General features: G+C 63.5%; 1 protein-coding gene across 1 annotated transcript; it reads right to left on the reverse strand.

Annotated features, from left to right (window-relative positions):
- Nucleotides 1-6,871: 6,871 nt before the first annotated feature.
- Nucleotides 6,872-9,152, reverse strand: ASCL2 (achaete-scute family bHLH transcription factor 2). The gene is made up of 2 exons (XM_055414929.2): nt 7,930-9,152; nt 6,872-7,344 (listed from the first exon to the last, which is right to left on the reverse strand). The coding sequence occupies exon 1, from the start codon at nt 8,526-8,528 to the stop codon at nt 7,947-7,949; it is 582 nt and encodes a 193-aa protein (XP_055270904.1). The 5' UTR covers nt 8,529-9,152; the 3' UTR covers nt 6,872-7,344; nt 7,930-7,946.
- Between the last annotated feature and the right edge of the window lie 4,321 nt (nt 9,153-13,473).

Here is a 13,473-nt window from a genome sequence, read left to right on the forward strand (position 1 = left end):
TCTGCGGCCAGGCCTAGATGGGGCCCCAGGGCTTGTAGGCAAATGCCAGGCCCACAGTGAGGGGAAGGACTCTGGGAGCCCTGGGTGGTGGCCAGCACCTCCTCAATAGTTCCGGGTACCAAACCTGAACCAGGGGGAGGTCACCCACGTGGGGCCTGGGCCTGTACCCCATGCAGAACACCAGGGGGATAAGCGGGGAGAAGAAAGTGTCCTGATGATGCCCATCAGCCTGATACTGGCCCATCCTCCCACTGAGGGGACACCTGACCCTTCCAGGCTGTTGGGACCGATGCCACAGGTACGGGGCACACAGGGACCCTCCCTGGGAAGGCCTGCAGCCTGTCCCGGCCTCCTGTGGGCTCCCCGGGGCCCCAGAGTGAGAGGCAGCTCGTCCAAGGCTACCCAGGGCCCTCTGTCCATCGCCCGATGGTGCCCGTCCCCCGCCGGCCCCCGTCTGCAGCAAGCGTGCAGAGAGGGCCCCGAGGGTCGGGGCTGTCCCAGCGGAGGATGTGCAGCTGGGGTCCTGCAGGGAGGGGCTGGGGTGCTGGAAAGCCCTGCTGTGGACTGAACTGTGCCCCTAAAAGTTCTCTTTAGAGCCCTGACCCCCAGGACCTCAGAATGAGGTTGTATTTGGAGCTGGGCCCTTAAAGAGGCGATTAAGGTGAAAGGAGGCCACGAGGGTGGACCCTAGTCCAGTGTGAGTGGGGTCCTTAGAGGAAGAGGAGGTCAGGACACAGACACGCTCAGAGGGACGACCCAGTGAGGATACGGCCACCTGCACGCCCGGGAGAGAGCGGAGGGACCAGCCCCGGGGAGTACAGCCTCCAGGACTGGAGACAGTGAACGTCAGCTGTTTGAGCCGCCGCGTCTGTGATGCTTATTAGAGCATCCCTGGCTGACGAATGCACTGCCTCCAAGGCTGTCAAGCCCCTGGGTTCTTGCCTCAGTTCATCAAGTCCACCCAGGGTACCTTAGCGCTGGGCCTGGCTTCCCCAGTCACTACGGAGGAAAGGTCTTGTTGAAAGGAGGCGGGCAGACAGGACCTGGCTCAGAGTCCGCACCCTCCCCTGGGGCTTGTGGCAGAGTCGCGGGGGGTGTGTGTGGCATGCAGCAAGGGGTGAGGGGAGGGGAGCGGGCACCCACCCCGCTTCTCCCGCCATTTGGTGAGTGGCCTTGGGCAGGGGCTGCTCTGGGAGGACTCTCAGGGTGGCCCCCTCTGAGAAGCTGAGGTTCAGCACTCTGGTGACTAAGGCCCATTTCAACTGTAAGGGGGACTGCAGGGGCCCAGGCTCAGCAGGGGGCACTGCTGGGGGCACGTGGCCGGGCACTTTCCCCCGGAGCCCAGCCAGGCCTCTGCTTCCCCTTCACCACGTGCGCCTCCCCAGGTCCCCCCAGCTGGAAGACGGGGTGTCGGAGGCCAGAGCTGGTGTTCCGGCTCCTCCCTCTGTCCCCGATTGCAGACAAGACCCTCCCTGGCAGTGCGCCCAGCAGAAGCACCAACAATGGTGCCCACCAGGCAGGTGGGGGCCAGGAGGGGAGGCAGGAGTGGGGAGCTGTGCACAGGGCTTCAGCTGTCGACTCAGAACCCGGCGTCTCTGTGAGCCTTGGGCCTGTCGCTGAGCCTCCCGGGGCCTGGAAGTAGGGACAAGACCCCTCGAGGGGGCTGGGAGGACGAGTGGCTCCTGGGGAGCCTGACCACACCGTGACCCCAAAGAGCTTGAGGCGAACACACAGCCCACAGGCCCCGCCCGCTCTCCACTCTGACGCAGCGAAGAGCAGGGTGGACCTCGTCCTCCAGCGACCCACCCCGGGCGGCCCCCAGAGAGGCCCCTGCCCCAACCAGTGCTGTCCAGGGGGGGGTCCATGGCCCTTTTGGCCCCCTTCCTCCTCACCCACTAGCAGCGGTCTGCCACCCCTTCTCAGAATCTCAGAGCCTCCTCCGACCAGCAGCGCCCCCATCACAAAGCCGCAGTTGAGACCCTTCTCTTGTTGGCCCTGCCAGGTCAGCTCCAGCCTCCTCCTGCTCTCCCCCAAGACCCCCAAGTGCCTCCTGCCTCCCCAAGAGCAGGGGCTCTGCTGGGCCCACCTGGATGCCCCTCGCGCCCTCTGGGTCCAGCAGAGCCTCACCCTTCCAAAGCGCCTTTGCTGCTGCACCCCTTCCGTCTGCAGGGTCCTCTCGTGGCCTGGTGGCCTCAGAGCCCTGGGACCCTTCCTCGCCATGGCCCTCCCCCCAGGGCTCCCCCCCACTAGGATCCAGGGGCCTGGAGGAACCCAGCACAGGTAGGAAGGCAGGGGTGGCCGCGGCGAGGCCGGGGGGCAGACGCAGCCCCCGCCCCCATCCAGGCTCGTCCACGCCAGCTCCTCGGGGATCCAGCCCCTGCATGTCCCCTTCCTCCGCCCCGAGGCCACACGGGACTGCTCCTGTGCGTGATGGTGAGGACTCCAGCATCCACATCACTGAGGAGGGGGCTGCCTGGCCCCTCCCCTGCCCTGAATGCCCACCCAACCCTCAGTCTCTGTCGAGAGGGAAGGTGAGCCCACGAATCCCACGGCTGATGTCTGGTCCCTTCCGTGGTCAGGCTCACCCTTATTCCTCTCCATGGAGCAGGGTCAGATGATGAGTGTTGCATTGGCTGCCTCCCCACGTGCCCCCCACAATCCAGATGGAGGTGAAGGGTAGGGGGCGGTGTGCACCAGGGTCGGCTTCCCAGTTGTTGGAACTCGGCAGACACCAGGGCAAACGCCCCTGTTCGCAGACAAAGGTCAGTGGGCCAGCAGAGGACACACGGATGCAGAGAGATGCGGGCCACGTGCGAGCCCGCCCCTCGGAGGAGCCAGCGTTCACGGGGACCCGGGGAGGCCCGAGGTCTGCGGATTGCCTCCTCCACCCAGCAGGCGGGGTGCCACAGACCCTGGGCCACGTCCTCAGTCCAGCCAGACCTGCTCCCCATGCACACACACGGCACCCACCATCCCTCCTTCCTCAAGTGACCGCCCGCTCCGGCCACCACTTAGGTGGAAAATAACCGCAGGACGAAAGCGGGGATGGGTGAGCCCAGAATTTCCTCCTTTCAGCCCTTCCTAGGCCACAGCTGGCGGGAGCGGGCGCAGGTGGAATGTGGGTATCTAGTTTTTGCGGCGTCTCTGCTGTTCCATAACAGCAAAATTACCTGCAAGCTGCAATACTTCAGTGGCGTCACTTCGGTGATTCTGCGCAGCAGTTAGCGCTTATCTGTACATCTAAGACTAGCATCGCACAGTAGAAAAATTCATGCCGATAAATTATTGACTTTCTTTACTTGAATGGCATTAAATAGCAAGTTTGAAATACTACATCAAGACAGGCCGTGGAAAAAAGGAACAAGCTATTTTCGCACCTTTAGCGTCACTTTCCCCCCACATTTGAACAACGGTGTCTCATTGTGATCTCACCCTGCAGGTTGGCCCCACTGATAAGAAAGCCAGCCCTGGGCCAGGGGTTCCAGGGTGGGGCTGCTCAGGAACAGGCAGGAACCACAGAGGTTTTGACTGTCCCTCTCGGGATGCACTGGTTCCAGCACCTGGGACAGGCAACAGCTCTGCGAGGTCAGGACTGCAGCCTCCATTTCAGGGACATGGCTCCGAGATGCTACGTGACCCCGGCAACACCCAGGGCCCCTGATGTTCCCCCAGAACCAGTGTGTCCACCAAGGGGCAGGCAGTGTCGTGTGCCAGGAATGCAGGTCTCCTGAGGGCAGGGCCTCCCTCGGGCGCTGGTGCAGTTGGATGCAGAGAAGGTGCCCAGTGGAGTTTCCAGAATGATCAGGCGTGGGACCTGGCAGAGCCGATGAGGCCAGCGGGCACCCATGCTGGACTCCAGCGTCCGAGACGGTGGCCCCATGTGGGTGGCCTCCAGGGACACATCATTCTCTGGGTGAGTTTTAGCCACAAGGACCCTCCTGGGACTATAAAGCAGGGTTCCTTAGGAAACCCACTATCACGGATAAAGGAGACAACATACTGACCCCCAGTAGCACAGCACCCCCAGAGCACCCCTGGGGGCTATGGCCATCCAGATCATGTTACCCACCTGCCCACCCCTAGAAAAGATCCCCCTGGTCCCACCTAGCTTAACCTCAAGGCACCATTCCCCCCACACCCCAGGGAGGGTCCCCTCCAGCCCCAGGCTCCTTCGGTCTAAAGTCGGCTTCTGACCTCCAGCAGGGGGCAAGGCCTGGGCCACAGACCACCAGGAGAGCCCCGCTGCCCCCACCACGGAGCTGAGGGTGCAGACCCGACCAAACGTGCTGGTCTGGAACACGGAATTGCTAAGGTGTGCCCCCCAGGACAGCCCCAGGCAGCCCCGCCCTCCTGGAAGGGGGCCACTGCAAGGACTCAGGAATGAAGCCGTCCCTGTTTGAGTCCCGTGTCCCGTCACCTTCAGGCTCTATGACCTCCAGCACCTCATCTTTCAGAGCTGTGCTTTCCGGTTCTGTAAAGGGGGCAGCGATCAGCACCCGGTAACTGATGGCTGGCGGGGGACGGGGCGCTTTCTGCCTAGGGTGAGCAGGCAGGCCAGCGTGCCCATGTGGACACCTGGTCATCCTGCCTGGTCAAACACAGCCCACTCTTCTCTTAAAAATGAGCCCGCTCGGATAATCAGTGGTCAGTCACCGCATGGGATGCAGAGCCAGGATCATGCTCTGAAGTGCAGGAACCAGAAACCAACCCGGAGTCTGATCACGCCTCTGCTTCCGAGCCGCCCCCTCCAGTCACAGGAGATGCAGGACCAGTCAGTACCCGCTGAACACCAGCAGGCGTGGTGCCGCCATCGGCAGCGCTGCGACATGGATGCCCTCACTTCCTTGTGACGCGGCTGGGGAAGGGATGCTCAACTCCAGTGCGGATCTGCCCCGGATCCTTATTATAAAGAGCCAGGGACTTCCCAAGGGCCCAGTAGACTCTGTGTGCTTCCACAGCAGGGGGCACGGGTCCTATCTGTGCTCAGGGAAGTTCCACAATCACGCATGGGGCAGTCAAAAAAAAACTACAAACGTGGAAAACAGAGGCAGTCAGAGGGCTGTGCCACTGATTGGGTGTTTGACAAAATGAAAGAGCTGTTGTTCATTTGGGGGGATCAAGGTACAGGGGTCCCCTGGAAGCTCATCTGGAGAATTTATGGGTGGGACCATATGGTGTCTGGGGTCTGCTTCAGAGCCACATGGGGCTGGGGCTGGGGTGGGCTGCGTGGACAGCCAGGGGCTTGTGTTCAGTTTTTGGTGCTGGTGATGGAGGCTTCTTAGAGCCTTCTCCCAGGTCTGGCGTGTCCATTGTTGGCCAGGCCGGATGCCAGACACCTGATACAACAAGGTCACTTGTGGGTTAGATGGCGCCTGTGTGCCCTGCTAGAACGTCAGCTCCATGGGGGCAGGGCTTCCTTGGGCACCAGTGCGCCCTCCGTGCCCAGTACAGAGAACATGTCCAGCGGAAGTTCTGGAACTTCTGCACGTGCTTGGGATTTTCCATAAAAACAGAAGCACAAAAATGGCAGCTTTTATCACCAGTCCCTCCCATGAGTCCCCCATACACCCCTGCCAGCCAACCCCATGTGTGGTCCTACCCTGCCCACCGCCACTGTGTCCTGAGAGCTGCATGCCTTTCCCTGGGTCAAGCAGAGGCTAGAGCCAGAGGCTCGGCGAGGTCACTGACCACGCTGTGGACCCTGGGGAAGGCCGCAGGCTGGTCCTTGCCAAATGGCTATGTCACATGCCTCCTCTGTCCCTTGGACGAGGCCAGGTCACTCCTGACCCCGCACTCCCCAGCCACAGCTGCTCTGCTGACCCCACCAACCCTGAGCCTCATCTGACCCACCCAGCCTGTCACCCTGCTCACCCGGGAGACATCCGCTCTGCCAACACCAGTCGCCCCAACCTGCCCAGGTTCCAACGGCTGTGACCCAACCACTCCCCACAGGAGGAAGGGGTGCCTTCAGCATCCGAAAGCAGCCTGGGGGATCCCCGTCGGCTCCACCCTCACCCATGCAATAAAAGAGAGCTCTGGGCAGGGTGAGACTTCAAAGCTGCCGAGGCTCCGGTCAAAGGTAGGGCTGAGTAATCACCTCTGAGCTCGGGGAGCCTGGGAGGGCCTCCTTGTTCCTCTCAGAGGAGGCCCTCACAGCCCCCACCCGCAAATAGGTGGGCAGGGCCCAGGCCTCTGCAGCCTGCAGGGCACACGTGGCCAGGAGCCACAGGCATGGCAGCGGAAGGCCGAGTATCGTGGGCTGGACATGGCCAGAGACCTCTCCCCCATCCTCCCACAACTATAGGTCCCCCTCTGGCAGGTGGAGCGCCCTGCCCAGGGTCACCCAGCTGGCGGCAGACAGTGGGGATCTGACTCCAACAACATGGACCCCGAGACAGAGGGCGGCCTGGGGGCCCACCGGTCAGACCCCCTCGGGCTGAGCCCTATGCTGGGCATTGCCCCAGAGCCCGACCCCAGTCAGCAGCCTGCAGGCTTCAGCGTCCCAGCCGTGAAGCAGCCCTGCATGGACTCCAGCGCCTCGACGCCTGACGGGAGCCCCAGGCCCGCCCTGGCCTATGAACTGCTTTGGCAGAGCGGCCACCAGGTGGACCCCCAGACGGAGGGGCAGGGTCCAGGGAGACGCGACCACAGATGTGGGCCTGCTGGGTCCAGGGTCGAAGCCACCACCCTCCCACCCACATGGGACCCTCACCCCCGGTCATGGGGGCCCTCACGGGTATGGAGTGGGTACCCCCACCATCACTGATACACAGCACCGGTTTATATATAGATCCACCGTCCCTAAAACAGGTTTTCTGAGGCTGGTCTCTCCCCAGCTGGCAGAGCTGCAAGGGGACGCCCACCAGGGACTCTGCCCAAGGGCTGTGGCACAGGAGATTTCAGCCAGGTTCAAAACTTCGAGGAAGAGGGAGTGCGAGGGCATAAACAAACTTTATTGTGTTCCAAACCTAAGGTCTCTTAGTACAAAAATAAGCCTTCATGCCGCCAGTGTCCCTGAGCAGTTCAAGTCCATGTGTTCGTAAAAAAACAGACAATCTGCGTCGTCATAAAGCCCTCTCCCGTTCAAACCTCCGCGTGTCGGTTCCGCAGCCCCAGTCCAGTGGAAGGTCCCTGCGGACAGGGTGGCGGGGGTCCGAGGAAGCTGCCGCCCGGAGGAGGAGGTCAGGCGGGGCCGCTTCCAAACTAGCCTTGGGTCAGGCTGGACGGCCGGGGAGCGTCCGCTGGATCCCCGGCTCGGTGGTGGCTTGGCCGGCGGAACACGAACACGGAGGCGGGAGCCTCTCCAACCGGCTGGCTCCTCAGAGGTGAGCGGGCTCCCCGCCGCTGGGAGGGAACGGGAGACAGGCACGAGCGTTAGTGCGGGATCCGTCCCGGAGACCTGGCGCAGCCCGGCCCTCCCCAACCCCCACAAGCGGAGTCGGCAGTTTCGTTCTCTGGGTGGGTTTTGGAGCCCAGGTCTCCGTGGGAGCCTCGGCTTCGGTGGGTGGCCCAGCCCCGGGCGCCGGGAGGGGCGAGCGCTCAGAGCCGGGGTGAGTCAGGGCTCCGCGCCCCGCCGACTCATTTCTGCCACCGGGCCGGGCGCGCAATTTGCAATGCAAAGTCTCTCCGCCTCCCAGCGCCCTAGTCTGCCCCGAGATCCGCAAACACTCGGGGCCTCACCCGCCCCAGCCCTCCGTCTCCCCGCTCCCCCTACGGCGGAGGAGCAGCGAGGGGGAAGTTTTGCAATCCCGGACAAACAAACGCTGGTCTTGCACAGGCTTGAAGAAGTCGGGGAATAAAGAGGGAGCGAAACCCAGGCCGTCGCTCGGGCCTCGGGGTTCTGGGGGCGCGAGCAGCGAGGCCGTTGTCTCCTCCGCGCCCAGCCGCCCTACCGCCAACCCTCCCTCCTTCCCGCCTCTCGGAGCCTACCTTGCGGGGCCGGGCGCTCAGTAGCCCCCTAACCAGCTGGAGAAGTCGAGCAGCTCGCGCTCCGCGGGGCTTAGGGCGCCCTCACAGCCGCTGTCGTCCGACGAGTAGGCGGAACGCGGGGACCCGGGCTCCGAGCTGTGCCCACGACCCGGGGACGACGAGGCGCAGGAGGGCGAGGCGGCGGTGGCAGGGGTCCCCGATGGCGCGCGGGGCAGGGGGTGGCGCGCGGCCGGGGCCAGCAGCCCCCCGGCCAGAGCGGCCCGCACAGAATCGTGCTCCGCCAGCAGGCGCTGCAAGGCGCGGATGTACTCCACCGCCGAGCGCAGCGTCTCCACCTTGCTCAACTTCTTGCTGGCACCGCCGTGCGGCACGTGCTGCCGCAGCGCCTGGAACCCCAAGTTCACCAGCTTCACGCGGTTGCGCTCGCGCTCATTGCGCCGCGCCACGGCCGCCGCTCCACTGCCGGGGTCCATCGCGCCCGGCCGCCGCCGGCGGCTGCAGCGCAGCAGCTCTGGGGACTCCGGTCGCCGCCGAGCGGCGCAGCAGCCCGGGACACCGGGCGCCGGGGGCGCGGGCCGGAGCAGCGCGCGGCTGTCCATCGCGTCTGCATCCACTCGCCCCGCGCTTCCCCCGAGTCTCTGCGCGCCGCAAGAAGGTGGAGGGCGGAGGAACGCCGGTCAAGTCTCAACGACGATCCGGCACTGCGCTGCCAAGACTCCCCGGGGTACGCGGCCCCAGGTTGTCCGAGGTCCGGGGACAGCGAGGCGCAGGAGGCCGAGAGAGGGCGGGCAGTGCGCGCCGAGGAGCGTGGGGGGCTCGTGACTCGCGCGTGCTGTCAGACGCTCGCCAGGTCTTCCCTGAGCGGCGCAGGCGGCGCGTTTTTTAATATATAGATAACCCTCCTCCGCGCCGCCGCCTCCTTTCTCACGCCCTCCTTCCCTCGCCTCCCCCTCGCGCCACGCTTCGCCCAGCCCCTGGCGCACAGTCTGCAAAGACCGCGCCGTGAGCCTCCGAAGACCGCACCCAGTCCCCCAGGCACAGCCCGCAGGCCCCCAGCGCGTCCCTGTTCCCAGCAGGTGCCCAGTGCGCCCCCAAGATGCAGTCCGCGGGCCCCGCGCGCGCACCGCCCCCCGCTCCCCGCAGCTTCTGTTCACAGGGCCTTGGTACGACCCCCGCCGCGTCTGCCTTTGAGGGCAGGGTGTGTCTGCCGCCCCGGCGCAGCCATTCCGGAAGCGCGTGAGACCCCCGGGGGCAGCACGCGCCGGGCAGCCGGCACCCACGCTCCGCCCCTTGAGGCCGCGGGGCGTGGGGGCCTCAGCCAATGGCGGGCCGCCCGTTCGGCCAATCGCGGCGGGCGCGGCCCCACGCCCGGCCCCTGCGAGGAAGCGCGTAGGCCAGACGCGTGGCTCCGGAGCGTCTCTGACAAAGCTTGGCGCCCGCGGCCCCGCCCGGCCCCGCCCCGCGGCCCGGGTGGGCGCGCGCACGTGCACCTGCTCCTGGCCGGGCGCCCGCCTGTTACTCCGCGGGGCCTGCGAGAGGGCCACTGCGTCCTCCCGCCAAGGCGGGGCTTAAGAAGCGGTGGAGACTCGCGCGCTGGGGGTGCGCTCCCCCAGTTCCCTGCCACGCACAGTCTGCCCCCGGCCTTGCGCATCTTTGAAGCGAAGGGCCTGGAGATTTGCTCAGACCGCTTCGGACCCCGGGGGGCAGTCCGCTTGCCTTTCCCCTCTGCCCCGCTCTCGAAGCTTCCTCTGCTTTCCATATTCCCCTCAAATCGTCCTCCCTTCTTGGACCGGTTCCCTCGGGCCGCTCACCCGTGGATGTCTACCTGCCTTCATGAGCCTTTTCCCTCAGTGCCAGCACCGGCCACCTACACCCGCGCCGGGATTGGCCGGTGGGGGAAGTCGGGGGGCAGCCGCCTTTCCCCCTGACCGACTGGGGTACCTTGCGGGTTCTGAGGGGGCAGGGACTTTGGACGTGCGTCATTAATGGGGGAGTTTTGTCCTGCGCCGCGGCCTGGGAAGGCCAGCCAAATGGCTGTGCCCTCGGGTGGCCATACCCAGCAGGTTTTTCCCGAAAAGTGACCAGACCTTCTGGCCAGGACCTCTGGGAATGGAGGGCAGGGGTGAGGGGCGGACCCAGCTACCTCGAGCAGCCTTAGTGTGCTGGCATGGGGAAGGGCGCGGGGCTGGGGCGCCTCCCAAGGACCCCGCAGGGCTGCCTGCCTGCTGGTGCCCTCTGGCTCCTGTTCCCATGAAGGATTCTGGCAAGTCTGATCGGCTTGCCTGCTGTAGGAAGTGACCTGGAGTCTAGTACTTGCCAGGAGCCGGGTGGGTGTGGGGCCCCGTTTCTCAGGAAGAAGCTGACTCAGAAAGGACATGGAATGTGTCCACAGCCACACCTCTGGCCAGTGGAGCAATCCAGGTAGGAATGGGGTCCCTTCGGAGCAGAAGGCCTGGCTTGCCTCTGCAGCCCCTCTCTGGTAAGAGCCGCCCCCTCCTTCCCTGAGGGTTATTTGGCAAACCCCCAGCCAGATAGGAATCTGCCTGCCCCTGCCAAGGGTGCCAGGGAAAATTCCCAAGTCCTGCAAACAGGGCTCTGCCTGAACTTTCATGGAGCCTCCAGGCCTGGGACAGTCTTGGGGGCTGCCTCTGCCTCTGCCCGGCCTCCTGGGCTCTGGCTTTGCCCCCTCCTGCCTGTCCACTGCCTGGAAGCAGGAGGTTCATTACCCCGGCGAGTCGGGTCATGCCCGGGCCCTGGGGATTAAGCCTGGGCCCCCCTCTGCACTGGCCTCGGGCTCAGCTCTGAGGCCGCATCACCGGAACCCTATCTGGATCCCTCTGCGCTGTGCTGTGCACAGCGTGCCCCTCATCCTGGGTGTCCATCTGAGGGCTCCACGTGGGAAGACAGGTGCCCTTCTCTCTGTGTCCACAGGGCACCGCCCATGCCTGGGCCATGCACGACCCTGCTTCTCTAAGGGGACCTCATGTCCAGCACAGAGGATCAGAAGGAGCGGGCCACTGCGGGGGTGGGAGGTGGCCAAGGGACAGGGGAGCAGTCCAGGCCCAGCTCTGCCGCTGACCCTGAGAGGCCCCAGCAGCCCGGCGTCCTGCTGCTCCGGGGGGACGTGCCAACCCCTGCTCCGGGGTAACCAAGGCTGAGCGCTTGCGCACTCTGAAATCACTTTGAGCTCCAGGGGACTGGGGTGCAGACCCTGAAAGTGTGGGGCACCCTGGGGACATGTGAGGTCCAGAGAGGCTCTGGATCCCCCTTCTTGGAGTGATGGAGCTGTCTGGATCCTCTGGGGCCTCCCCCGGGGCGGAACTGGACCAGGCGGAGGCTGGGCAAGCTCCATGCCTGGGTGAGGGCGAGCGGGGCTGACTGCCAGCTGGCTTGGCCTGGGCTCTTCACTCCTCCTACGGCCCAGGGCTGCTGCCCACCTCCCTGTCCACCCCTCCAAGGCCTTCCTCCCTGGCTGCCTAAGTGCATTCTCTGGGTCAGGGCACAGGTGGGAGGCGGGTAGCCAGTCTGGGCCAAGCTAGCAGCTTTTCCAGGCCCACAGGTTGTCCTGCAACCCTTGTGTAGGAGTCCCACCTGTGTGCCCAGGTCACTTGGGAGTCCAGAACCCTCTGGAATCCAGTGGGGTGGGCAGGAGCAATGGGACATGAAGTACTTCTAGACGTCAAGCATCATACCCACCAATAACCAGTCGGGATTCTCCAGAGAAACAGATGATGTGTAACAAGAAATTTATGATGAGGAACCAGGTCACATGATCGTAGAGTCTGGGAAGCCCCACGTCTACTGTCTGGAGGAGGCAGACCCAGAAAGCCTGTGTGCTGGTGGGATCCCGTCCAAGTGTGGAGAGCTGAGAACCTTGTCAGCCCAGTGCAGGGGCGGGAGATGGCGAGCTGGGCCGTCCCCACTCCAGCAGACGGACGGAGGGGGAATGGTGAGCTCCTCCCACCGCATCCGTTGTTCCGTTTAAGCGCTCAGCGAACTTCATGTTGCTGGTCCACACTGGAGCGGGCGCTGATTCTAATCTTCACCTCGTCCAGAAACACCCCCGACACACCCAGAAGTACAGTCTACCCTGTCACCTGTGGCCTGGGCCATTGACGCTCAAAGCTGACCACCACACGTCCACCCCTTGTCAATGCGGCCCCTGTGCCCACCTCCCGAATCCGTGCCTGAGCTCCAGACAAAGCCAATAGAAGGGCCATGGCTCTGCCTCACGTGGCACAGCTGTCCTGCCTACAAACGAAAGCGTATGCCCTCTTGCCCCGGAAGAGGAGGAGAAGGCCTGGGGGTGCGTCCCCCTCTCCCGACATCCTTAAAGACTGTGGTGTAAGTTCCCAGGTCTAAATGCTGTGGCTTGAAGTCAGGGCATCTCGTGTGACGTGACGAGAGGAGAAGATGAGAGAGAAACAGACACACACACACACACATCCCCAAGCAGGACGCGATGGGACCTTCCCCCAGCCCCCCGCACACCCTGCCATGTCCCCTGCCTGCCTCGTGTGTAGAAAAACTTTAAACGGAATCAGAGAAATGAGCAAATGCAGAAAGAAAACAGTTGAGCAAGACAAGAACAGTTCAGCCATTCAAGTCGAGGACCTTTAGTTACTCCTCCAGGTCTGTAGATGGTATTCTGAGCCATGTCCCTTGCCCTGTTTTGCAGGTGCTGAAACCCCCACCAGGCAGAAGTTAACTGCATGCTGCCTACAAGCAGGTAGACCCCAGGCTTGTTTGAATCAGAGGTCGATATAGACTCCCAATTACCTCACTGCAGACCAATCAGAAGAACATCCACAAGCTAATCACTCATCCTGATCACTCATTACTCCCTTCTCTCACCCTATGAGTCTTCAGGGAGTTCAGGCCACTTAAGCACTAGCTGCCTGGACTCCTTGCTTGGCACCTGCGGTAAATCCTGCACTTTCCTTTGCCACAACCACGTGTCAGTAGATTGGCTCTGCTGCACAGGAGAGCAAACCCAAGTTTGTTTGGTCCCATGACACTTACAGCAGAAGGGCAGGAGGAGAAGGGGGCGACAGAGGATGAGACGGTTGGATGGCATCATCGACTCAATGGACTTGAGTCTGAGCAAGCTCCGGGAGATGGTGAAGGCCAGGGAGGCCTGGCGTGCTGCAGTCCACGGGGTTGTAAAGAGTCGGACACGACTTAGTGATGAACAATAATAATAGCAGAAGAGGGAAATAAATGCCGCAAGCACAGCTGTGGTTTCTGTAACCGGTCGTGAAGCTGAAGCCAATATTTGTAACTACCTTCTCCCAACACCTGTTCCGTGTTCCCTGTGCCTTCAGTGAGCCCCTCAGCTGACTGTGGTTCTGTGCTTGGTGGTTGACCCAAACCTTCGTTCCTAGAGGGTCAGGTCATCAGTGGTCCTGCCTGGGTTGGGCTGCTGTCATTCTCCCTTGGCCTCAACCCCAGACCCCCGGCACCTTCACGCCCTTTCTCAGCTCCTGTGAGGAGGGAGCCGCAGCCTGGTCTCCCACTTCGGGATCAGCCACCCCGGCCGGCACA

Source organism: Moschus berezovskii, chromosome 25, assembly GCF_049115385.1.
Source record: "Moschus berezovskii isolate FMDL1 chromosome 25, NW_MosBer_1.0, whole genome shotgun sequence".
NCBI lineage: Eukaryota > Metazoa > Chordata > Mammalia > Artiodactyla > Moschidae > Moschus > Moschus berezovskii.

Coding starts and splice junctions, on each gene's coding strand:
- ASCL2 (XM_055414929.2), bottom strand. CDS start 8,528: ATGGACAGCCGCGCGCTGCTCCGGCCCGCGCCCCCGGCGCCCGGTGTC.